The 27,300-nt window shown below is 41.8% G+C and overlaps 1 protein-coding gene across 24 annotated transcripts in view; it reads left to right on the top strand.

Annotated features, from left to right (window-relative positions):
* Positions 1-27,300, top strand: part of SNCAIP (synuclein alpha interacting protein) — a 164,648-nt gene that overhangs the window by 87,484 nt on the left and 49,864 nt on the right. For 14 of the 24 annotated variants that reach the window (XR_015167061.1, XR_015167060.1, XM_086410697.1 and 11 more), the window contains one exon: positions 12,051-12,123. The exons of 4 other annotated variants lie outside the window; for them this stretch is intronic. Coding sequence is in view for 18 of the 20 variants with exons in the window: in XM_086410697.1 (XP_086266823.1) it covers positions 12,051-12,123 (73 nt within the window). In the remaining 2 variants the exon portion in view is untranslated. Of the gene's footprint in view, positions 1-11,124; positions 11,173-12,050; positions 12,124-14,115; positions 14,210-27,300 lie in introns of those variants that run through there. 6 more of the 24 variants (XM_086410691.1, XM_086410682.1, XM_086410681.1 and 3 more) reach the window with 2 other exon arrangements.

The following is a 27,300-nucleotide window of genomic DNA, read 5'->3' as shown; positions in this document are numbered from 1 at the left end:
CCACTCGTGAGCCATCAAATGTTGGCTGCGCCACGCACCGCAACTCTTTAAATCATTGGTCCTGGTTAATCCTCATATCAGCTCTGCAAGGCAGGCCCTATTTTTAATCCCCTGTTTGGCAGATGAAATAATGAGGCTTAGAGAGATAGTCTGACTTTCACAGGGTTACAGATAGATAAGTAGGAGGGTCAGGATTTCAAAACAGAACTGTTTGTGTTACTTTTTCTCTTTTGAGCAATTTGGTTTAATAAAATCTCCTCTGGACCAGTCATCTTACCCATCACTATCCCTAGCTGTCACTGAAGTGATTGTAGAGTGCTTATCAAAAGTAAAGGAGTTGATATACAGTATAAATAAATATTAATAAAATAAAAGAAGCTAGGAGAACTTAAGCAACCCTCCTAATTTAATTGTTCCTCAGTTTTTCCATCTGTTAAGTCATAATAATCCATCTCTACCTATTGTCCTGTATTTTATGGAGAAGATATGAAATGTATATTTATGTCCATACATAAACTCACACTTCTATTCATATGCAGACACAAGTGCATATATATGTATATGCATATATTTATACAAATACCTACATGTACATACAAACATGTATGCTGCTGCTGCCAAGTCGCTTCAGTCGTGTTTGACTCTGTGTGACCCCATGGACTGCAGCCTACCAGGCTTCTCCGTCCATGGGATTCTCCAGGCAAGAACACTGGAGTTGCCATTTCCTTCTCCAACATGTATACAAACATGTAAATAGACACACACAGGCATGTGTGCACACGCACATAAATAGAACTAAGTACAATGCTTTATTCCTCAGCACAGGAATTTTTATTGCTTTTCTGTATCACCATGACTGCAGCTTTGGTGAAAGTTGACATTTTTGGCAATCACATAGCATACGTTTTGTGCAAATCAGATGAGATCAAGGTCAATAAGTGTCCTTTCACTTTATTATCCCTTTTGACCCAAGCCCTTGCTGCCCAGGGTAATAGTACAGACTTAGGTGGATTCATTTTCCTAAAGTGCTTAAGGGGCTTCCCCAGTGGCTCAGGGGTAAAGAATCCATCTGCAGTGCAGGAACCACAGAAGATATGGGTTTGGGTCAGGAAGATCCCCTGGAGGAGGGCATGGCAACTGACTCCAGTAGTATTGTCTGAAGAATCCCATGGACAGAGGAGCCTGGTGAGCTATTAAGAGTTGGTCGCAAAGAGTAGGACACGACTGAAGCGACTGAGCAAGCTAGCAAAGTGCTTAAACCACTGGTAGAAAAATAAATTCTTATGGCAAATAAATCTCACTCTGAGTGAGTTTTCACATTTCCGTCCCACAGACTGGGCATCACTTACACTAAAATACCAGCCCCCCTTCCCCCTTCATGCGTACATCACCTTTTGCTCAACTCATCCCACTGACACTTTCCAGATTTCTTTACATTCTGACCAAGAAGTGCTTCAGGGTAGTGGGAGACCTTGAGAAAGGGCCCGAAGGGCTTATCACATGGACCCAGGCACTGAGTCGGGGTGGATAAAGAGTACAGCTTTTGTTCCAGTTTTAGGTGTGAAAAAAATCTTAGAAAGATACTCAAGGTACAGAGAACCTTGCTTGTCCCTCCTCTCTCGCACGGCTCTAAAACCCTGTTATCTTTCTTTGGTGCTTCCTAGAAGGTTACTAAGACGTTTAGGGGCCTCAGATCGCCTCCATCTCTTCGCTGTCCCTGCCCTTTCGAGCCATCACCCTGCTCTTATTGCCGTTCAAACTTCTCTAAAGTGCTTCTCAGTAGGATTTGTTTCATCAGCTCTTCGGAATGCCCCAACTTTGGCAGTGTTCTTTTTGTAGTGTCCTGTATCCAAGTCTCAATTACCTCTCATTGGTCCCTTCTCCAGCTCACCATATTATATATGTCTTACCATTTTCTTAATACCTGCCAGGAAAGGAATTAAAAATAATCTAATCCAGGCAAAATTTAATTTCAAATTTATGTCCCATAACTAGTGTTAGAGTGCAGGCCTAGAACCCAAGTCCCCAGACGCCAAACTTGGACCTGACTGACATCCCTACCCGAGAAGGTAGAGAGCAATCTTATAGATATGGAGTGATTTCCTAGCAGAATGAATAATTGGTTGATTTACTGTTTTGCCCTTCTCTTACTCTGGAAATAGTTTTCATCTTGCCCAAGTCATGACACTTATTAAGTTGACTATGCGGATTATTTATACAAACCGTTTACCATTTATGAACAAGTACATGTTATACAAGTCTACTCAACAGGCATATATTAAACATTTACAGTGCACCAGGTATGGTTCTAGACTTGAGGTGAATGACACAGATGTATCCTATGTTCTCACAGAGTTTACCATACCCTGTGATAACAGTTGAGCATCTTATGAAATGTCAGGTTAACTTAAATATTAGGTCACAATTAATTATAGTATCAAACGCCATTCTTGAAGTCAGTCTTTATATTTTGGTAGTGATTGATTATTGACTCACAATTAAAAGTACACAATCATTGAAGTCAAATAAGGCTTGTAGTTGGTCATCTGCTCTACTGTAAGATAACTTGCTTTCTAAATCTTTCATAGTTTGTAATTTTTGCCTCAATAGTTACCATTATTTTAGCTTCATTTCTAAGTGCTCATTTTTTATACTTTTTAATTAAATAATAATGATAACTAACAATTTTTGAACACATGCTATGCATCAGACACCATTCCTGATATTTTTCATTATTACCTCATAATCTTCACAGCCACATTCTGATGTAGATACCATTAGTACCTATTTTACAGAAACTTGTAATATACAGAGATTGAGTAACTAAGATTAATTAGCTGGAAAACGGTGAAGTCAGGCTATAACATGTGCAGTCTAGCTATAGAATCCAAGTATGTAACTACTAAATTGAAAAATGAAAAAAAACCTCAGCCCCTTGGTCGCCTATAGCCACACTCATTCACCCACGTCCTTTCCCATCCACAACCACTCCCTGCAGTAGAAGAGGATCATTCAATTCTGTGGTCTCATCGTCCCTTCACCAATGTGGATTTTCATCTTTTGTCTGACTGCACATATTAACGTTACAATAGAGTCATTCCTGGTGTACTTCTAATATGGTCAGAGAGAATTACTGAGTTTTCCCAAATACCAACAGCAAGCAGTGTTTTAGCATGGAAGAATTTGACACATCAATTTTTTAAATACCTCTTGGAACATAGGATAAAAACAAGGAGTAAGAGCAAAAATCAAATGCATTTAAAATAGGATAATTTATAATAATTTTCTTTAATAGAGTCTGAATGGTGGAAAGAATTATATATTTAAAACAGACTGAGATATATATGACTTCCCAGGTGGCTCAATGGTAAAGAATCCTCCTGCAATGCAGAACATGCAGGAAATGCAGGTTCAATCCCTGGATCAGGAAGATCCCCTGGAGAAGGCAGTGGCGACCCACTCCAGTATTCTTGCCTGGGAAATCCCATGGACAGAGGAGCCTGGTGGGCTACATCCATGGGATCACAAAGAGTCAGACGTGACTGAGCATGCACACACGGGATTTGTTTAGTCACCGAATCATGTCCAACCCTATGTCTTTGTGACCCTATGGACTGTGGCACACCAGACTTCTCTGTCCTACACTATCTCCCAGAGTTTGTTCAAACTCATGTCCATTGAGTCAGTGATGACATCTAACCATCTTATCCTCTGTTGCCCCCTTCTCTTCCTGCCTTCAATCTTTCCCAGCATTAGGGTCTTTCCCAGTGAGTCAGCGCTTCACATCAGGTGGCCAAAGTTTGGGTGCTTCAGCTTCAGCATCTGTCCTTCCAATGAATATTCAGGGATTATTTCCTTTAGGATTACCTGGTTTGATCTCCTTGCTGTCCATGGGACTCTGAAGAGTCTTCTCCAGCACTACAGTTCAAAAGCATCAGTTCTTTGGCACCCAGTCTTCTTTATGGTCTAACTTTTATATCCGTACATGACTACTGGAAAAACCATAGGTTTGACTATACGGAACTTTGTCAGCAAAGTGATGTCTCTGCTTTCTAATAGGCTATTTAGGTTTGTCATAGCTTTTCTTCTAAGGAGGAAGCATCTTTTAATTTCATGGTACAGTCACTGTCCATAGTGATTTTAGAGCCCAAGAAAAGAAAATCTGTCACCATATCCACTTTTTCCCCATCTATTTATCATAAAGTAATGGGACCAGATGCCATGATCTTAGTTTTTGAATGCTGTGTTTTATTTATTTTTTTTTTCATCAAGTCTTTTTTTTTATTTTTTTATTTATTTTTTTTCTAATTTTATTTTATTTTTAAACTTTACATAGTTGTTTTAGTTTTGCCAAATATCAAAATGAATCCACCACAGGCATACATGTGTTCCCCATCCCGAACCCTCCTCCCTCCTCCCTCCCCATACCATCCCTCTGGGCCGTCCCAGTGCACCAGCCCCAAGCATCCAGCATCATGCATCGAACCTGGACTGGCAACTCGTTTCCTACATGATATTTTACATGTTTCAATGCCACTCTCCCAAATCTTCCCACCCTCTCCCTCTCCCACAGAGTCCATAAGACTGTTCTATACATCAGTGTCTCTTTTGCTGTCTCGTGAATGCTGTGTTTTAAACCAACTTTTTCACTCTCCTCTTTCACCCTCATCAAGAAAGTCTATAATTCCTCTTGACTTTCTGCCATTAGAGTGGTATCATCTGCCTATCTGAGGTTTTTGAAATTTTTCCCCGCAATCTCGATTCCAGCTTCTGATTCATCCAGCCCAGCATCTCGCATGATGTACTCTGCTTAGGTTGGTTCAATCAATCTGTTGTGCCCGACTCTTTGTGACCCCATGGACTGTACATGCATGGTGACAATATTCAGCTTTGATGTACTCCGTTCCCAATTTTAAACCAAACCGTTCCATGTCTAGTTCTAACTGTTACTTCTTGACCTGCATACAGGCTTCTTTGGAGGCAGGTAAGGTGATCTGGTATTCCCATCTCTTTAGGAATTTCCATGCATGGGATATATATATGAATATGTAGATGACCAGTGTCTATACTATGTAGAGCTAATGGTTGAAACTGTGGGAATCAGTAAGGTCACCTGAGAAGCATAGAATATGAAAAGGGAAGAATGTCCCAAGAAAGGAACTGTGCAGAAGTGTGTCCTGTGAGGAAGGAGGAAAAAGAAGCTTCTCTAAAGAAGACAGGAAAGAAGTTTTCAAAGATATTCCTTCAAAGAGGAAACTTAGGGAGATAGAAAGAGGGGGAGTGATGATTTAAAGAATGTAAAGGACCACTTACAATGGTCAAGCGTGGGAAATAGGTGATTAGAAAGAGCAATGTCTGAAAAGTGCCCCTGGATTTTCCAGTTAAAACTCACTGGTGGCCACAATAAGAGCAATGCCTGTGGGTGAGGGCACAAATACCACAGTGCTGTGGCTGGAGGAGTGAATGCAGAACTGAGGAAGTGGAGACAGGAACCAAGGCAATTCTTTAAAAAACGATGGCTGTGAACACCTGAGCAGGAAACTCCACCCATGACCAGCTGAGGAGGCAGTGTGTCTTGAGGCGGTGGGGGTGCTTGTTTAATTCTGTAGGATCAGAGGAGAGAGCTGATGTTGAGAGTGTGGCTGAGAGAAGGAGAGAGCATGAGTCCAAGGAGATGGGAGAGAATGAGTTCTGAGCCGTAACAGCAGGCTAGTGTGATGAAGGTGTGGATTGTGAGCACCACATCCCCAGAGAAGGGAAAACAGAGCACGATCTGTTAGGGAGGGCGTGAAGTCAGGATGCTGCTGCCTTGAGTTGGGCCATTGGAGAGGAGGTCACAGTTTTAGGAAAATATTGCACTTCTGAAAGTCTCTGTTCAGCTGTGTGCCTTTGCTTTCCCTACCAGCTTTGTACACATTTTTGTCATTTTTAGTGTGTGACTGTGTAGATGCCTGCTTGCATTTTGGAAAGCTACGTGAGAAACCACGAATTTCAGGATAGTTGTTTGGATGACTGGCCTAATTATTTCTTTTGGAAACTCAATGTGGCCTTAGTTGCTTAAAAGTCTCTAGCTTGAAAAAGTGTTAGGATTTTAGTTCTTTCATTTTCTGTGGCTCATGACCATTTGAGTAATGTCTGCTCATTCACCCAACTGGCTCCAGTTCTCAGGAGCAAGGGCCAAAGCTTTCAGCCCTGAATAGTATGTAGGGTGGTCAGAGGTCCCCAAAGCCCAGTGTAGAAGTCACAGCCTGTAATTATGAATCCCATGCACGTTCAAACTGTTTTGCATGGCAGAGTGACAACGTTGGGATGTGTAGGATCATCTTAACATCATAGCAACTCTGTGTAGTTTGTGAAGCTGAGTTTCAGTGTCTGTTCTTGGGCATGGGTTCTCTTGGAAGGAAAGACCAAAGAAGTGAAATAAAGTGCTGAGACAGGCTGGGCTGTCCTTCCTTTCCTTTCCAGTCCCAGCCTGGCCACCCCTCTTCCTGGCTCATCAGTTCTCAAGTCTTGATCTCCTGAACTGCGAATTATGAGAGGCACAAAGATGAGGAGGGAAGAGCTGTGGTACACACAAGGAAGATGAATTAGAGAGAAGAGACCAGAACATTTCACATCATTTTATAGCTTGCAGATTCACTTACATAATCTCATCTGATTATCTGTGTTTTCTGAATAAAGAAACTGAGCTTCAGAGATTAGAAATGATTTCTCTGCCCAGAACTACAGAGTTAATAAATGTCAGAAGTAGGACTTGAATCCAGAGCTTCTGGCTCCAAATCCATTGTCTCTGTACAAAAGGCTAAGGCATCAGCTGCCATTCATGCTGTGAATATATTAGAAGTGTTTATTCTTTTAAATATGTCCTGATTACATTGCTAGACTGGTAGGTATGGCATTTTCTAACATGATTAGTGCTATATAAATATTACTGAATACTACCAGTGGCTCAGAGGATAAAGAATCTGCCTGCAATGCAGAGACCTGGATTCCATCCCTGGGTCGGGAAGATTTGATCCCTGGTCCTTCTCCAGGGAAGATGCCCTGGAGAAGGAAATGGCAGCCCACTCCAGTATTCTTGCCTGGAAAATCCAATGGACAGAAGAGCCTGATGGGTTTGAGTCCATGGGGTTGCAAAGAGTTAGACACAACTGAGCGACTAACGTGCACATGGTTTCTTAAGATTAGTGCTATATAAATTAGCACTACCATTATTAGCATTAGTATTGCCACCAGTATCATGAGCTTCCTAGGAAAATTTCATTTTACTCAGTTCAGTAAGTACCTAGTATCTGGTAAATAAAATATTGTCCATACCCTCAGGAAGCAGAGAAAGACATTATGTAAAGGTATAGATGAAATGTCACATGATGGATTCTGTACTGAACATATGGCCAAGATAAAGAAAGAAAGAACAGTGGTTCTTGAGCTTTACTAGGCATCAGAATCACCTGAATGGTTTGTAAAAACACAGATTGCTGCTGTTGTTCAGCAGCTCGGTTGTGTCCCACTCTTTACGACTCTATGGGCTGCAGCATGCCAGGCTTCCCTGTTCTCTGCTACCTTCTGGAGTTTGCTCAATCTCATGTTCATTGAGTTGATGATGCCACCCAGCCATCTTATCCTCTGTCGCCCCCTTGTCTTCCTGCTGTCAGTCTTTCCTGGATTGCTGGGCCCTGCCTTAAAGTTTCTGGGGTGGGGCCCAGGAATGTGAATTCCTAACAAGTTCGTAAATGGTGTTAATGCCATTGGTCTGGCCACCACACTTTGAAAGGTGAGGTAAGTTCCACTTGGGAGGATCAGAGAAGATATTATGAGGGATCCACAAGAAACTTAGTATTATTGCAACCAGAAGAGGACAATGGTGAGAGATGAGTCCAAGCTCATGGAAGGCTGCCCATGCCATGCTAAGGCCTGTTGATCATTCTTCTAGGGGCAGGGCAGAGCCACTGAAGATTTGAAACTGAGAAGCACCCTAGTCAAACTTACATTTTAGAAAGCTAAGTAATTTTAGAGCAAGTACAGAAGCATGGAAGGAATTCCCACTCACAACCTAAATATGAAAGGACTTGCTTGACCGTCTATAATATTATGTCCCAGGATTAATCATATGTGTGTATAGCTTAGCATTTCAGACCATGAATAAGTTGTTGTGTGCCATCCATATATACTAAAGACATCATCCTTTCCCTCAGGCACATGTGGGAGCCAACACAGCACAGGGGAATGACAGAGCACACGACAAGGTTTTCTTTTCAAGGGCAGAAAAGCGTCCCTTTCTGACTTACTTCACTTAGCCTGGTAGTCCCTGAAAAGTGAAGTGAAATCAAGTGGAAGTTGTTCAGTCGTGTCCAACTCTTTGTGACCCCATGGGCTATAAAGTCTATGGAATTCTCCAGGCCAGAATACTGGAGTGAGTTGCCATTCCCTTCTCCAGGGGATCTTTCCAACCCAGGGATCAAACCCAGATCTCCTGCATTTCAGGCAGATTCTTTACCAGCTGAGCCACCAGGGAAGCCCATGATAGTCCCTAGTTGCATCCATCTAAAACATGGCAGAAATGAACCTATCTATGAAACAGAAATAGAATCACAGACACAGAAAATAGACTGGTGGTTGCCAAGAGGGAGGGGGTTGGAAGAGGCTGAATTGGGAGTTTGGGATTAGCAGATGCAAACTGGTATATGTAGAATGGATAAACTACAAAGTCCTTGGCGGGAACTGTATTCAGTATCCTATGATAAACCACAATGGAAAAGAATATGAGAAAGAATGTGTGTATATATGTATATGTATAAAACTGAGTCACTTTGTTATACACAGCAGTAGTGAACACAACATTGTAAGTCAACTATACTTCAATTTTAAATAATTAACTAATTTTTCAGGAAGAGTATGTTCAGTCAGGGCTGAAGCAATCAGGCAGGGTTTCACAGAGAATGTAGAACTCTGTGAAACCCTGGCCTTGAGGAGCTGGCCTTGAGGAGCAGTAGCATTTGCCCGGCCAGAAGAAAGTGTTGCAGGCAAGGAGGCCCCGGAGTAAAGGAACTGAAGGGAAACTAAACTTTGAATGCACAGGGACATGGAAGAAGTGGAGGCAACTGTTCAGTCTTTGGCGGGGGCTTTCCTTGGAGCATGCTGGAGGGGTGGAAAAGAAGTTTGAATCAAAAATATTGCTTCCTCTAAAGATGCTTAGAAAAATAAAAAATTAGAATGCAACACAGAGATAGGAAATATAGTACTTTTCGGCCATCTCCAAGGCCCCTCTCCTCTCTTGTCACTCAAGGATAATAGGAATCAAGGGAACACAATATAAAGGCTTGGGTTGAGGTCAAGACACAGGACAGAAATGGGGCTTTCGTTCTCTTAGGGCCAAAATAACAGTCATGGCTACCCTGGGAGCTGGCCATTGTCCTGAGAATAGGTGGGCTGGTGACCTAACAGCTCCTTATAAAAAGCCATCTGTCCTGTGAACCCGGGTGACGTCCTGGGAAAGCTTTCCTCTCAGCTCCCAGATGGTATCACGGTGCATTTGTGAAAGGAGATTTCCTGGGTTGTTTGCTTATTCCCAGATATGAAAATTATTTTTTTGTGTCAGTTTTGTGAATTTTGATTTCTGCTGTATCTCTTCATATCACAACTTAACCATCTGTATGGCACTCTCTTAAGTTTTATCTTGTATCCAAAGAGCGGTGTACTTGCTGAAACAAATCCACAAATTGATTTTTTTTTTCCCTCGTGTGTTCTTATAGATTTGTTTGCAGTGTAGGTTAGAGTCATTGCTGAATTTGACATTCCATATATTCTTATAATTATCCAAACTTTGATTTTTCTGGCCAACACATCATCTTTGTCTTCAATTACTATTTATTTCCATGACCAGGAGCAAGCACATGACTTTTTCTACAATGCCATATTCCCAAAGAATTAAGATAGATACCTTCCCAAAAGTGACTTCCTGTGTGCCTGTGGGTGAGAGGCAGAGCCACCAGAAGTGAAACAGATCGAGACAGTGGATGGGGCTCAGCCAGGCTCATCTCCGGAGCTCAGTCCCTGTACCAACCAGGCATCCTGTGGGCTGTTGAAGTGGAAACCTCATCAAATTAAAAGTGATTGCATACTGTGGACCTTTGCAATCACTCTGGAGGAGCTGAAGGTGCAGCTAATAAATCATAGGTTCTGACATTTCTGACAGATGGGAGGTGGCAGTTAGGATGCATGTGGCTGGAAATGCAGATAGCAGCACACCCAGTTAAATCAAATACTTACCATTAGGCCCACTGAGCAACTTATTGAATTTACCATTGACTATATTTAAACATGATCAATCTGAAATTTCCTGTCTGAGATTTTGCCTCGGAAGAACAGGGAAAAAAGAGAGAGAGGGTAAGACTTTGCCAAAGGGTGCTTTCATGGAGTTGATGGCAGCTGAAACAAAAGGCCCAGTTTTAATTGAATCACAGACTGTGTAATTATTTAACCTGTACCAGCTGGCCTCAGGAAGCTACCAGATTTCCTTAGAGAGCTTGTACTTGGCCAGAAACAGAAGGTAACTTACTAGTAACAAGAAAAATGCTTCTGTACCTGTGTTACCTCCCACACCCAGAGAACTTAACGTAGAAGGGGAAAAACTTCCATGGAGTTCATTTTTGGCTTAAGAGGCCGTCCTCCTTCCCTGGAGGATGTGAACGGGTTTGCTAAAACACCTGTAGTCTCTGAGGAATAGCCAACATAAACAGGATGTTATTGCATCAGGCAGGTAAGAGTCATTTCTCTAATTAGTCATCTGGGATTTCATTCTTCACGTGGAAGTACTGGAAATTTAATTTGTTTGTGATGTGCAATTGGCTAACTGACAATAGCTCCAACTGCCCCTCCCTCTGTCTTGCTGTCCTGATGCTGCATGGAAAGTGCAGGGGTGGGACGTGGGGGAGCTCAGTGTAGACACTGCTTCATCCATCAACGTCAAGCTAACTGAAGCACCTTCCTATAGACAAATGTGTCCCAAATACACATCCCTCACTTGTAATGCTGGAATAATCCTAATGAGCTTCTCGTGATCATTTTTCTTTTAGATTAAATGTTTTTGTTTTTCTCAATCCCCCTCCCAGTTTTGCAACGTGAAGTCATTCAGAATCCATGCTCATTTACATAAGAGCATCGTTCTTAAAGGTGCGGAGTAAACTTTTTAGGAAGCTATATATTATGAATTAAAGTATGATTGAAGACCGTCCCTGACTTGGCCTTTGATTAAAGAAAGAGTTCATCCTATTTACATTGTTTTAAAACACCCTTCTCCAAAGAAAGATTAATTGGCATCAAATGTCATTCCTATACATTATAACTATTGATTTTACATTTGTTGTAGCTCCTCTGATTTTATGCCCCTTTATGTCATAATCTATCATCCTGATAGCAGCCCCTGAGTTGGTGCTGGGACAGAGCCTGAAGGGTGGTTTCTTTCAATTTAGACTAATCTATCTGTGAAACAGATGAGCTTTCAAACAGAACCGTGCTCTTCTCGCTTTTCATAGCATTATCCTGATATTTCCCATGGAGATCATAGTATGATTTGTGGCAGCATTAGGGACATTTCTGTAGTTCAGGAGAGATGGATCCTGGCTACCCTGGCTGCTGTAGGAAGCCGGGTGCTCCTCTTCTTGACTTTTTTTTTCCATACATAGATTCACTCTTAGGATTCAGAGTGCAAATATTATGGCCATCTTCTGGAAACTGTCAAGGTTCAGAAAAATCCATCTTCCACAAGTAGCAGAAGAAATAGAATATCTGCTGGCTATACCCCACCTCATTTGTTAAAGGACTGTCCAGACCTCTTTTTAATCTGCATCTACTTACATGTTTATAGGTAGAGTCTGGGCTACAGCCAGATCACCAAGCAGTCCATTTAGTGTAAACTTAGACTTTCTGGACATACATGTTGTACTCAAGTATCACTTCTTGTGTTTTGGTTTTCTGGCCAGTTGAGTGAATATAATGCTCTTGTTTTAAACTGTTACTTTACACTCTTTTTCCTCTGGCTTCCTGTTCAGTATTCAGTCACATCACTCAAGACCATCCCGGAACTGTGCCGAAGATGTGATTCGCAAAATGAAGACAGATCAGGTAAGTTTCACTCATCTCTTTTTAACCTGCATTTTAGAGTGTGGGGGACTCCTCCTGGAATCTCTTCCCCCATCAAATTGGTTGCTCCTGCTTTCTGTTTTCTTCTTCTTTTATGGCTTCTCCATTCACCACCCACCCCCAACAAACAGATGTTAGGTCATCCTCCAGAGACTAACTGGACAGGGAGGCCCTGATGAGGACCCAGTTGTATACAAATAAATGTAGGCGATCATCGTGGTGGCTCCAAACCACAGTATACGCAGCAATTTACTGCAAACCCGAGAAACCATTGGTGACAAAACATAATGATGCAGGCGCCAATGAAAAAATGTTGGATACGTTTACTACCCAGATGGCAAGGACCAACTTGGGGGATGGTGCTTTGCCAAAGTCTGAAATCCTATCAGGGATGCGACATGATAGAATCTGCAGTAAGGCATACTGTAACAGTTAAGATTAAAGCAAAGCTTTGGAGTTTAATAGTGTAAACTAAACAGAGAATTATGGCATATAGATGAAAACCAGCTGGCTGACCTTTTCTCCTTGCACCGCCCCCCACCCTCGACCAAAATAAAAGTACATTCAGGATTGTTTTTCCTTCTGAAAATCAAATTAAGCCTCTCTGCTTTTCTCTCTGTGATGGGCAAAAAATGAAAATAAAAAAGGATATTGATGGGAATGATACCATAGCATTAAACTATGAAATGATGTTTGTTATTTTTCCAACTAATTACTCTAAGGCATCACCATTAACCTTGCCAAAGCGGGACCTCTGATAGTAACTAGAATCCTAAGAACTGCAGATGATGGGAGACTTAAGATAATCCTTGAATTAGGTGCATCGTGTTTGAAAATAAATAGATCTTCCTACCTATACAGCTATGAGAATTCTAGGCCTTTTGAACTGAAACAACTGTACAAAACTTATTTACTTTTCTTCTGGATCGTTTGTTTACTATCGACAGTTTGTTTAGATGAGGTGGGGAAAATAATTCGTCTATCTAGGTTTGTTTATCTCTTTGTTTTTCTGTGTGAGTGAAAGTAATGTTTCATTGTCTGGGTCAGAATCTTCATGGAAGATAGTTTGAAGTGCAAATGAAAGTTTTCACTTACCTCCATTAATTTTTTTTTTTTTTTCAAGCACACTCAAGTTTCTATGGGGTTAACAGAGGCTTTGATCACAAGACTTATCAGAATGTGCCTCCTTAAAAGCCATCCCCAGATTTAGAGTTGAACCCTGTGATCAGTGACAAAGGCAGCAGATTCAGTGGACAGGCCCCCAGCCTCAGAGTCCAAGACCTCCATCTGAGTTAGCATGCAGTCCTTTACCCTCTATCCCACCTTGAGCCTGTGACTCATTATCTATAAAATAAAAAAGAAAATTTTTCTGCCAGTGTTGCTAGGCTACTGTTAGTATCAAAATTAGGTGATGTATCTGAAGGTACTTTGGAGATACAAGATTTTCTTTTTTTTTTTTTAAGTTGAAGATGTAGAGTAAGAAAGAAGACTTAATAGCAAACACTTCAGTAGTGCTTAATGTGCCAGGTACAGCTGTAAGCCCTTTACTTGTGTTAACTCAATCCTAAAATCCTTGTGAACTAAGTACCATTAGGATGTTTGTATTATATGGATGGGCGAACTGAGGCACGGAGCAGAGAAGTTAATTATCTTACCCAGAGTCACACAGCAATTACATTACGGAGTTGGGATTCAAACTCCAGGAAGTCTGTCTCTGGAGTCTGTTCTCTTATACATTCCTTATACTATCAGATAGCTAGACTTAGGGATAGTAATTTAATTTCAGGATATTTTAAAACTTTAAAAGCTAGCATTTTCCCTCACCAGTGAAGTGGAAAATTTGTTCTCTGTTAAATAGTTTTTCTTGCTTACCAAGTTAAGTGAATTAACCGAAACTTTTAAAAATAATTTTCCTAGGGGTGGTTTATTCCATTTTTCTCCAGGTCATGTGACTTGTAGCCACTTCCACAATAGGCGCTGTTACAGATTTCTTCTGTGGTTGAGAAGGAGGCCAATTTCAAGTTCAGATGCCTTCAGACTCACCCAGAGCAAACATCCAATGCTCAAGGTAATCACCAATGATTAGACCTGACAAGAAACGAATGTTTGAGGGAAAAACTCAGGCCTCTTTAATGGGATCACATGTACACCTCCAATTTGATGGACCATTTGGAGGCTGGTAAAACACTTCCTAATAGAGCAAGAGCGATCTTAGAAAAAGAAACACACGAAAAATCAATCTCTCCAAAGCACCACTGTAGAATTATCTGTGAACTCCTTTGAAAGAAATCTCAATATAGTAAAGTTTTCACCTTCCCTTTCTGAAAGAACTGAGCCAGTCTCAATGAGTTCCATGGGCATTCAGATATAGAAATAGTCCCCAGATGTAGAAATAGTCCCCAGCTCCCCGCACTGGCCCCCCATCCCAGCCCCAGGTCTTTCTTGTTTCAACAACCTAGGAGGAGTTGGCTCCAGGAGCCCTTGCAGATATCCGTTGTTATGATAATCTTTTCGAACCCATGGCAGCAGAAGACACATTGGCTCCTGAGAAAAGTCCACGTCTTCTGGATGGGGGAACTTTCCCCTAAACTTCTAGTGACTGTGAACATACCCCACCCAACAGAGATGTGTCTCTTTACCTTTAAGTCTGTTAGGCACTTTCTGTGTAAGCCATCAAATAGTAATGTCCATCCTGGTATTAACAAGTCTTTGATGAGATAGCTATTCTTGGAGCCACTCATTCTTTTATTTATTCATTCCTCAAGTAACTTGTGTGTTTTCTGTCCTGTGCACTGAAGACAGGGTAATAAACAAGGTATAGACAGGCCCTGTTCTCAAAGTACTTACATCCTGGGGGGTGACAGACAAAGGCAAGCAAATGAATACATAAACCAGATCATTCCCAATAGTGATGAGGTGATGTGAGGCTTGTGACAAATTAACTTATAGTAGGGAAGAGAGAAGAGTTTGGGGATCAGGGAGTGTTCCTAGGGCCCAGCCATGGGAAAGCCAGTGGAGAGCATTCAAGGCAGAGGAACTAGCAAGTGCAGCGCCTCTGAGTCAGAAATCAGCTTAGTGGATGCAGAAGAAAAAGAAAACCAGTATGGCTGTGGAGGGGTGGGGGGTGGGGTGATCAAAATGAGGATGAGGCCAGGGAGCCATTCAGGGAGGGTCAAACTCTACAGGGCCCTGTGAGTCAAGGAACGTGGAGTTCAGGTTTTATGCTAAGACCTCTTAAGAGCACTGCCAACAGAATCCCAATTTTTCTGAATTCCTATTACCTGGAAGGAAGCCTAGAGTCATAACTCTCGAAGAAGGATCCCTAAAAATCATGTCGTTTAAAAAGGAGAGAAAGTGAGAAAGAGCAGATAATAAAAGCAGTTGGGTACAATGTTGACAGTCGATGGATGTGGGTAAAGAGTATACATGTGTTCTTTGTACTTTTTTTATTCTTTCAACTTTTCTTTAAATTTAAATGAAAAATGTTTTGATTATTTATAAGTGAGTTTTTAAAAGGCTAAAAGTAATACTACTGTAGTCCCAAACCCATCAGATCTTAGAAAGTGATGGTTACTATGCTGATGGGATCATCCAAGCCTATACCCCATCATGTTAGTGACGGGGAGCTCACAGTCTCACAAAGCCACCTATTCACAGAGATTAGTTTTTGTTCAGCCAAAATCAGTGGTTAATTTTTGTTCAGCCAGAATCAGCGGCCCTCAGATGTCCATCCTGATACCTGATTTTCCCTTTGGAACCGTAGAGAAGGACCGTTCCTCCTGGGCAAGGGTGCTGCCACTAAGTGTCTGGAGATGGCATTCACCCTTGGTTTTGTCTTCTCCAAACTAAAATTTCCCTCCCCAGTTTTGAGTGCGTCCTGCTCAGGCTTCTTGCTTTCTTGTGGACGTTTCATTTGTCAGCATCCCTCTTAAAAGTGGTGCACCCAGAACTGCACCCGAGGCCTCCCCATGTGTGATCTGATCAGAACCTGTCAGCCCCACTGATCAGCCTCAGAACTTAGCACACACCTTTCCTGCCACCCCTAGTGGGCTGCAGAGGCACAAGCAGTGCCTGTCCTTTCTGCCTGTTTTTCCAAGTGTTCCGAGAAGAGCAGGAGTTCAGATGAAGGCCCTTGGAAGCTTCTCCATGAGACATACAGCCCAGGGTTACCCGCTTTGCATCCCTGGGCCCTGTGCCAGCTCCACATGGACTCTGAAAATGCGAATGGCCAAGTGCTGCCAGAGGTCTGGGGCAGGCCCCCTGTGCCTTCCATTTGCTCACCGACACCACGAGTCTGCTCTGAGTGCCCTTCCCATAGCCAAAGGCATGGATTCCTATTAAAATCTGTATTTTCCCTGACAGGGTAATACTGTCAACTGTGCTCCTCCTGGGGATCTTCCCAACCCAGAGATCGAACCCAGATCTCCCACGTTGTAGGCAGATTCTTTACAGTCTGAGCCACTGTATGACTAAACAGAATTTTTGTCAGCAAAAAAGGTTTTGAAAAGAAATGTGAAGAAATTGCAGATACCAGAGGAAGGCAGGAGGAAGAAGAACAACTAGGACTTAGGCGCCTGAGAACAAACTTTGGTGTTTTTGGAGTTGTCCAGGTATTACTGAGCTCTCCCAGTATGTCTGAGGTGCTCAGTGTACCAGGTATTAGGCAAGGTCTTCTGAACACAGCTTATTTGTCCTCAGAATAATTCCCTGGTGGCTCAGACAGTGAAGAATCTGCCTGAGATGAGGAGACCCAGGTTTGATCCCGGGGTCAGAAAGATCCCCCTGGAGAAAGGAATGGCAACCCACTCCAGTATTCTTACATGGAGAATTCCATGGACAGAGGAGCCTGATAGACTACAGCCCATAGGGTTGCAAAGATTTGCACATAACTGGTCAACAAACACTTTACACTTTTACTTTCAAAATAATTCTCACAGGAAAGACTATACTAATGGTCTTTTTATTGATAAGGAAAATAAATGCCCATTTTATTGACTAGGCAACTGAGACTCACAGAGAACAAATACTTTTCCCAGAGTTCCGCATTTGAAGGCAAGTCTACTGACTGCAGAGCCCCTATGAAGTTTAACAGCTGAAGAATAGTCGCGATCTCAGGAACCGTGCGTGGCTAGTGGTGTGAGGCAAGGATTAGCACCAAGGATGTTATGTCTGAAAATTTTGCACCTGTAAGAGAGAGCTATTTGTAAAACATTTGCATGTTTTCTCTGCTTAATCCCTGTTCCTCGTGTAGAGAAAGACGACAGAATAAGGCAGGGAGTGTTAACTCTGTTCTCCATTTCCTCCATATGAGGATTAAATGCGTTAAATCGACATATGGTATTCAAATCAAATGTATTCAATTTCATTGACTTCGAGTTTCTTTTAATTAATTGGACACTCAAATACACATTTGTTTCAATTCATGGTTTAAGTGTCTCGTGATTCTTACAAGTATGTATCTGCTCAGCTCATATAATTTTCTTATGAAAGAAGGCAGATAAATATTAATGCAGTTTTGCATCGGAGAACTTAGTTGTGCTAAGGTTGGGAAACTTGGTTATGTAACAGTAATAAATGGCCTTGGGGTGTGTTTGAGAAGAGACACTGAAAGGATTTCAGTACCTAAATAGTAGAGAAGATCACTGGTATGACCATTTGAGTAAAGAAAAATCATACTTTTTAAAGTTCAGTTCAGTTCAGTTCAGTCGCTCAGTTGTGTCCCACTCTTTGCAACCCCATGAATCGCAGCACGCCAGGCCTCCCTATCCATCACCAACTCCTGGAGTTCACTCAGACTCACATCCATCGAGGCAGTGATGCCATCCAGCCATCTCATCCTCTGTTGTCCCCTTCTCCTCCTGACCCCAATCCCTCCCAGCATCAGAGTCTTTTCCAATGACTCAACTCTTCGCATGAGGTGGCCAAAGTACTGGAGTTTCAGCTTCAGCATCATTCCTTCCAAAGAAATCCCAGGGCTGATCTCCTTCAGAATGGACTGGTTGGATTTCCTTGCAGTCCAAGGGACTCTCAAGAGTCTTCTCCAACACCACAGTTCAAAAGCATCAGTTCTTCGGCGCTCAGCCTTCTTCACAGTCCAACTCTCACATCCATACATGACCACTGGAAAAACCATAGCCTTGACTAGATGGACCTTTGTTGGCAAAGTAATGTCTCTGCTTTTGAATATGCTATCTAGGTTGGTCATAACTTTCCTTCCAAGGAGTAAGCGTCTTTTAATTTCATGGCTGCAGTCACCATCCACAGTGATTTGGAGCCCAACAGTCTATCACTGGTTCCAATGTTTCCCCATCTATTTGCCATGAAGTAATGACTGGATGCCATGATCTTCGATTTTTGAATGTTGAGCTTTAAGCCAGCTTTTTCACTCTCCTCTTTCACCTTCATCAAGAGGCACTTTAGTTCCTCTTTGCTTTCTGCCATAAGGGTGGTGTCATCTACATATCTAAGGTTACTGATATTTCTCCCGGCAATCTTGATTCCAGCTTGTGCTTCTTCCAGCCCAGTGTTTCTCATGATGTACTCTGCATAGAAGTTAAATAAGCAGGGTGACAATATACAGCCTTGACGTATTCCTTTTCCTATTTGGAACCAGTTAGTATCTGGTAAAAGTCATTTTGGATGTTTATTTAGAAACCTTATGAATTTGCTATATTTTTAGCCTTTGTGCATGCAAATTTTGTGGAAAAAAAAAAAAACCCTGAACATTTGGAAATCCATGGTTTTCTAAGACTTTTCAAGGATTTGGCTAGCACCAAAAATAATATATTGACATGAAATTTATCCTTTCAGTGCTGCTGTGGTATAGCTAATGATGCTAAATATATAAACCTTCTGTTTATATATTATTAAGGTTTCCCTAAAAGCATGAAAACGAAAGTTGGTATAGAAGTTTAAATTGAAAGCCTACTAACTAATCCATTTCACATGATCTAATATAAAATGAACTCAAAGAATTGCGAAACAGATTTGTTAAGATCTCAGGCAAGAAAATGAACACTTCAACCTGATATGGCAAAGAATCTGACATTTATGACAAATGTCTTGTTTAACCACAGTAAAAATTTACATACAGTAAAGCATATAGGTGAGCATGTTAGTCATTTTTTATTTTTTTTTAACAAAATTATAATTATAACGGTGACATAATTCATTTTTTAAATGGTAGGTAAAAGCTACAATTAACCATGCCACCAAAACAAAATCACTATATTTCTTTCTAGCATTTTTTCATGAGGCGTATTTTTTGTATGGTTGTCACCATGATGTAAGGGCCATTTTATCCACTGCTTTTTTCTGCTGTTACAAAATGTGTATGGCCATCACTTTGAATGAACCACAGATCTTAGGAAAACAGAGCTGCCCCCTCTGTCTGCTTTTAATCCATTAACACTTACGGATTAACACATAACCCCATATTTAGCTTATGTTTCTGAAAGAAAGAATATGAAGTCAGTACAGGGAAAGATAGGAACCAGGGGGTGATAGAGAAGTTAAAAATAAAACTCTTGTCAAAAATAATGTAAAGGGCTGGCAGTGGCAGAGATTAAATACATTGCATCTTTTCCCCTTCTTTACTTGAATATTTCTTCCCTTTGCTTAGCCATGGATATAAGCCCTGCACCTCCCTGATTGTCTAGAAGGTTGTGCAGTTAAGAAAGTCAGGAATGAGGCATTGTCAGAGAGGGAGAAAAATTCAGGGCAGAGACCCAGTCTCATCCCCCCATTTTGGTTTTACTGAACTCAAAACTGGTGGAGAAATCTCCTCTTGGTAGAAATGAGTTCAAGGGAATCCCAGTAAGGAAGGGTGAGAACTCAGGGAGATAAGCATCATGGAGGGAGGTAGGGGGAAAAATGAAGCCCAGGGTCATGGGAAAACTGGTACAGAACCTGAGTGCTTTTGACCTTGTGCAGCCCCCAGGTGACTTCCTCCTCAGAAGTCACTCCGTCATAAGGGAGGAGGGATTTTCCCTGCCCCGCCTTCACAGTCACAGCAATGGTATGACTGGGGAGGGGAGCATCATTACTGATTTTGGAGTTTCTCAGCATCTCAGAGAGCACCCCACTTCTGGCTGAGAGCTTATCCTTTTTCTTTAGTCTCCCAGTGGGCTCTTTCTTCCTATTTAAAATGAACGGACGCGCTTTGTCCACTTAGCTCCTTTGCCCTGACTCTTCCCCTAAGAAAAAAATTTTAAAGTCATGTAATAGAAACAGGATACTAGAATCTCATAGTTGAAGGATTCTCAGAGGCAGTAAAGAATCATCTACAAAAATCCAGACCCTTCCACGGCACTGATTGCTCAGGCCCTCACGTCTCACGGTGCGATCTGGAGCCAGAACCAAGCACGGTCAGCACCACCCGTAAGCCTGTTAGAAATGCAGACTCGGCCCTGCTCCAGACTCCCACATCAGAATCTGCATCCTGCCAAGCTCTCCAGGCCAATCCTTTGTGCAGATGCAAGTTTGAGAAGGTGAAAGTGAAAGTCACTCAGTCATGTCCGACTCTTTGTGACCAGACCCCATGGACTGATTATACAATGCATAGAATTCTCAAGCCAGAATACTGGAGTGGGTAGCCATTCCCACCAGGGGATCTTCCCAACCCAGTGATTGAACCCAGGTCTCCCGCATTGCGGATGGATTCTTTACCAGCTGAGCCACAAGGGAAGCCCTCAAGTTTGAGAAGCCCTGACTTAAGCCACTCTTACATTTCATCTGAGTTAACAACCATGAACTAGTCTCACTTCTTTCTTCACCATCAATTCTACCACCCCATGTTTCCACCAAGTAGGCACAAAGATGTATTTTTAAATATAAAGTTGGACTTCCCTGGTAGATAGTGGATAAGAATCTGCCGGCCAATGCAGGGGACAAGGATTCAAATCTGGTCCAAGAAGATCCCAAATGCCACAGAGCAACTAAACCAGTGAACTCCAACTACCAAGCCTGTATGCCGCTGCTGCTGCTGCTGCTAAGTCGCTTCAGTTGTGTCCGATTCTGTGTGACCCCATAGACGGCAGCCCACCAGGCTCCTCCGTCCATGGGGTTTTCCAGGCAAGAGTGCTGGAGTAGGGTGCCATTGCCTTCTCCGAAGCTTGTGTGCTACAGCTCCTGAAGCCTGTGTGCCTGGAGCCCTTGCTCCACAAGGGAAGCCACCACAATGAGAAGTCTGAGGACCGTGACGACAAAGAATAGCACCTGTTCTAGCAAAGCAGTGAAGACAATATATAAATATATATATTTATAAATAAATAAATAAATAAAATTATTTAAATTTGATAAATATATAAATATTAAATAGCCAATATATAAATAAATAATAAATAAAATTATAAAAAATGTAAAACAGACCCTTTTATTCTCTGTGGAACGCCCCTAAGAATACCCCATTTCACTTAAAATATAAACCAAACTCCTTTTTGTGGTCAATAAAACCCTCAGATGAATCGGCCCCTGACAACCTTGCCTAGCTTCATCTTTGCTCTCCTTCACCCTCGCTCACTCTGCTCTAGGTATGAGAACTATGAAACCTGCCAGATTCTGTCTGGCATCAAACATTTGAGGATGGGCTTCCTTCTACCCAGATCTCCACAAAATCATCTCTTATCCTATATTTTCCCCGCAGGAGAAAGATGAGAATTGTAATTCTCATCTTACCCTCAAGTAATTGTGTTCTCATCCTCAGATCTTGGCTTAGGACCTATCATTGCCATGATGAGGCTTCTCATCTGTTCTCTGTTCCATCAGAGCAATTCGCATTTTGTAATTTCTCATTCATCTGTATACTTGCCTGCCTGTTGGCTTGCCCTCTACGGACAATGATTATGTCCGTTTCATTCCCCTCTAAACCCCTAGAACCGTGTGCACAGAGAACATTCAACAGATGTTTGTAGAATGAATGGACCCTGTAAGAGCCTTTTAACATTCTACCAGTTACTTTAGCACTTCTGAATAAGTGTTATCCTATTCTTGTATCTCTTGCTTATACTGCAAAGAAATTGCCACCTTTAACCAGTTGAAGGAATTGGCAGCTGAATTCAGAACTAATTCTCAGTGATAAGATGACTCTAAATTTAGGCTGATGCCATTAAAGATAAACAAAGTAGGGAAATTCTTCTACTCAACTGTTTCTAAGAAAACTTGTTATTAAAAGCCATTTTACTAATGTTACTTCATAGTCAGTGGTTACCAAAATCTATAGATAGAGTATACAGTTAGGGATTTAGACTAAAGTGAATCTGAAATGAGTACAACCAGGTTTTATTACTGGTGTCTAGGATTCCATTGCCCACATGTGACCCAAATAGAAAAAAAAAATGTGGGTCACATGTTTAGGGGATGCTTTTCATTTTGATAAGGCAGTTCTGTGGTATTACGGAAAGAAAGTTGAAGTCCAGGAATCTCAGTCCTGGTTGAGCAGTCAGCATAGTGTGTAACTTTCCATATAACGCTTAAAATTCTCTTAGTTCACATTTATATTCAAGTGAGAAGAACAGAGGCACCACTCACCCTCTGCAGTTGCTATGAAAACATCTAGTGAAATCATACACTTGCCTTGTAGTCAGAAACATAGGAGGTTTTACACCAACATACTGTGTTAGCAATTTAAAGATGGAGGACATTTTAGGAAAGTTCTAATTAAGAAACTGGAGAGGTTTTTTATTTTCTGATAGTTTATAACAGTGCCTGAGAAGTGTGTGCTGAGCCGCAGTGGACAGAGAGGAACGCGGCTCTGCTCGGCTTTCTCCCGGACAAGCCTCTGTCTGCTCTTTGCTGCATTCCCTGTACCTGCCCTGTTCTCTCCACAGCCTTGTAATGGAGAGCTTTGCCGGGGCCCCACCAGCTCAGGTGGGCAGACCCTAGTGAAAACGGGGGCTGCAGGCCAGGCTACTTCTTCCTCCCATTTCTCCACCCTTCCAGACCTTTAAGTGCTTCCCCCTCAAAATGGGACCAGAGTTCATACACTGAACACTTTTTTCTGGAAAATAGAGTTCATTTAACGTTTAGTTTTTAAAAAGTGGGAGAACACTCTTGCATCCTAAAGATGTGTACACCCTTTTCTCTTCTTGTATCTAAAGCTGTATTCCTAATGTGGATACGTGACTTCATACAGAGAAAACTTTACTGATGGCATTCTGGGAGCCAGCCATCTGTTGGAGCTGTCGAGTAGAGGGTAGAGGATGGGGATCTTTTTCAACCCCCATCCCCTGCCCTGCCCACCCCCTCTGCCTCTTGTTCTCTTAGCAAGGAGCAGTCTCTTGATGTTTCCTGGCCTTGACAGATCAGCACTGTAAAACATCGCCACCTTCAGTTAAAACTGGTAAGCGTGGTTCTGCACTTTCCAGAAACCATGCTGAGCAAGCTCTCCCCTGTCTCCACACTTCTCTGCTTGCTGAGCCTTTGTACCCTGCGTGGATGTGTATCTCTCTCTACAACTTAGCACTGAGAGAGGGGAAAAAAAGGAAACCTGGTAATGGGCTTAGAGTGGATACAAGAGTTAATCCACTCAAAAGGTTTTGCTGATGTCAGAGTGAAGGTCAACATGCTTTCCTATCAGACTCTTTGAGACCTCATGGAGCCCACCAGGCTCCTCTGTCCGTGGGATTTCCCAGGCAAGAATACTGGAGCGAGTTGCCATTCCCTTCTCCAGGGAATTTTCCAGACCCAGGGATCTTCCAGACCTGGGGATCAAACCTGAGTCTGCTGCACTGGCAGGAGGTTCTTTATCACTGAACCACCTGGGAAGCCATTTTAGGTAACAGAATAACTAAAACCATGTACTTTCTTGAGAATCACCCACTGCTCTTTTATAGGAACCATACCTTTAAAAGGTCCAAACATTTTAAGTAGTAAAAATATTATGTCACATTTCATGATAGAACATACATCTTTGGTGAAGAAGTATCTTTTCTATCCAGGTAGTAAGGGATTTTGAGTATTCCTATGAGTTTTCACCCAACAAATAGATGTCTGCAGATGGGGCACAAAGTGATGTGAGCAGGTCTTGACAGTTCAGGGCAGGGCTGGGAATTACAAAACTGGAATCTGACACTTTCTACAGCTGCTTGGTATCAGCAGCCACTTAAATTCAGGAAGTTGAGAACCAAATCAATGAATCTTTTCCATTAATATTTTAACTCTCAATGTGAATAAATTTTCAGTTGGTATTTTTATAAGAAAATCCTCTATACTTTCCCCTCAGCCTCACAGCATGCTCAATAAAGGGTCTGTGGCACCAGTGAAAGGGATGAGAAGACAACTCCATGGGGACGTTCCAGAAACATGTGTTCCTCACTTCCACAAGCTCTTCCCAACATCGTGGCCTGACACAATGCTCCAGATTCAAAGTTAACCCTTTCTTAGTTCAGGTTCCAATCTAGTCCCCATGGATGGTACAGAGAGTACTCAGCAAGTAATCTTCAGTCAGGCTATGTATCCTTCTTCATTTGTCATGAGATGATGTAAGTCACCTGTCACCACTCTTTGGAACTTGAAGTGTTTTTGATAAGTGGGCCCACGATGGATTTCATTTACATTGGATTCAGGAAACTTGACCCTAGCATTGATCCTCCTGATCTTTCATTGATATCCCTCTCTTAGGTATAGAAGTGGAGGGAAATGGCCTCTTGGAGAACTTTGAAGTCATGTCCTTGAAGATGCCTGGGTTTCCAGTAGCTGTAGATGTGAAGGGCATTGTTGTGTACATGTTAAGGCAATTACAGCTAAAGCTGATTGTTTTGTTTCTCAAGGAAAATAGTATTCCTTTACCTTTTAACAATAAATAGCAATAAAACAGTATTTTATCATAAAGATATCCCCTTTTTCTTCTTGATGTCTAAAGCTAATTTTCTAGTATGGACACATAACTCCATATTTAGAAGTAAAATAGACATTTTGGGAGCCAGCACTGACGTTCAGTCTCAAAAATTGGATCCACCGTTGCAATTGCAAACTGTACATTATCTTCCTAAGAAAATACTAATTTATCAGTCCCAAGAGCCAAAGAGTTGTTCTGTGTCAGCAATCAGCTTAGCCTCATAATTATAAATTTGTGAGGATCTGTTGAAAGACATGGATCCAGAAGAATTATAGTGTTTCATAGTGAGTCACTCAGAATAAAGAGCCCTGTTATTTGTAGACTTTCCATACAGTCATAGAAATTTAGAGGTGGGTCAGGTCTTAGCCATCATGTGTCTAACCCCTTTATTTTACAGATGAAGCAATTTTGGCTTAGAACTTAGGAAATACTTGAAAATAATACATAGCACATCTTCAGTAGCTTTACCAAGACTGTCTTTGAAATATTCAACACATTCAATGTGTCTAAAATGTGGGCAGGAGTGACTCACTGTGACAAGACTCATATGTATGTAGTATACTTTGCATCTTTGGTCTAGCATGTTCTTTTGTACCTTTGTTTCCCCTGTGCAATGCCCTCTCTCCTCCCTTCATTCATTTATTCGTTTTTTAAAAGGTTTAGTCCTTGGTCCCTGTATCTGTGACATGCTGTGCTTGAGAGAGGGCTGTTATAAACAGATTGGTTCATAAGCAGTCTTTAAGAGACTCTCAGTAGAGAAGGTGAGACAGATGCTCAAGTGAATTGTTGAAACAGAGCTTTATAAATGCCTGACTCTCAGTATGGGCAAGTCTATCTCAGGGCACTGAGAAGCAAGGGACAACAGTTATCTGGGAAAGTCAGAGGAAGTGAACCAAGGAGGTAACACATGAGGGGAATCTTAGCAGATGAGCTTCCATCTCAGGCAGCTGCTGCTGCTGCTGCTAAGTCGCTTCAGTCGTGTCCGACTCCGTGCGACCCCATAGATGGCAGCCCACCAGGCTCCCCCGTCCCTGGGATTCTCCAGGCAAGAACAGGCGGAGAAGGCAGCAAAGGCCTCATGGGGCAGGGGTACTCTCCACAAGGAGGGAGAATGAAAGAAGGATATGGGGCATCCAGAAAGGGTGAGTTTAGCGATGGAAAGGCAGAGGAAAGTGAGTGATGTGGGAATAATGGTGCTGAGATGAGAAGATAACTTAGAAAATAAAGAATGCTCAAGAATTTAGCTACTATCCTGAAAGTAGAAGGTTCGTCAAAACTTAGTTGTTCAAGTATCGTTTCTGCAACATGGGTACATGTAAAGTTTTCTCTGCCATTTTTGTTTTACCTGTAAACCACTTGTATTATTATTTTAAACCTGTTTTTCTAAGACCACTTATTTTTAGCATATTTGTTTTTAAGAGAAACTTTAGGTCAGTGTTGTAAGTGGAAAATCGGTGTCATAGTAAATTCAAGGACATCGTTAAAATGGGATAGAAATAAAGTGTTTCTGTGAACTCTTTGCTAATGAAAGTCTCTGAGGTGAAGGCCCACAGTCTTATTATTCTGAAAGGAGTTTGTAAGTTTGGGGGAGGAGTTAAAGTCATTGTAGCACCTAACAGAGTTCTTAAATTAAGAAGAAGAAAGAGTTGAAAAGTGAGAAGCTTGCTTATTCTTTAAATCAGGGGTATTTAGCATGGTTTCTGTGCACTGGGATATGCCTCCCCCATAGTGGGGGAATATTGTTTTAGGCAGTACAAAGCCACCTCAAAGTTTCTAAATTAAGAAGTGACAAAATCAGACTTATCTGAATAGGAGATCAAAAAGGAAAACCTAAGAAGTAGACAGAACCCTGCACAGACTATGGGAAGGTCTCAGTGTGGTCTAGTCAGTGTGGTAAGATGAAGCAAGGGACCAAATTAGAGAAGGATTGAGGATCAGTAAGACTTGCTGCCTAAGGGCTGAGGGGCAGGGATCATAAAAGAGAAGGGTCCTCATATAAGCGATATCATATGATATTTGTCTTTTACTTACTCTACTCAGTATGACAGGCTCTAGGCCCATCCATGTCACTGCAGATGGAGTTATTTCATTATTTTTTATGGTCATGTAATATTCCATTGCATGTATGTACCACATCTTCTTTATCCATTCATCCATCTGTGGACATTTAGGTTGCTTTCATGTCCTGGCTATTGTAAATAGTTCGGCAGTGAACATTGGGGTACGTGTATCTTTTTGAATTATGGTTTTCTTCAGATATATGCACAGGAGTGGGATTGCTGGATCATGAAATCTAAAATAAAAATGGTACAAATGAACTTATT

The sequence above is a fragment of the Bos grunniens genome, chromosome 7 (assembly GCF_055505025.1).
Source record: "Bos grunniens cultivar Pamir isolate PY7600 chromosome 7, Bosgru_T2T1.0, whole genome shotgun sequence".
Classification (NCBI taxonomy): Eukaryota; Metazoa; Chordata; class Mammalia; order Artiodactyla; family Bovidae; genus Bos; species Bos grunniens.
This window is presented reverse-complemented; position numbering and strand designations above follow the sequence as displayed.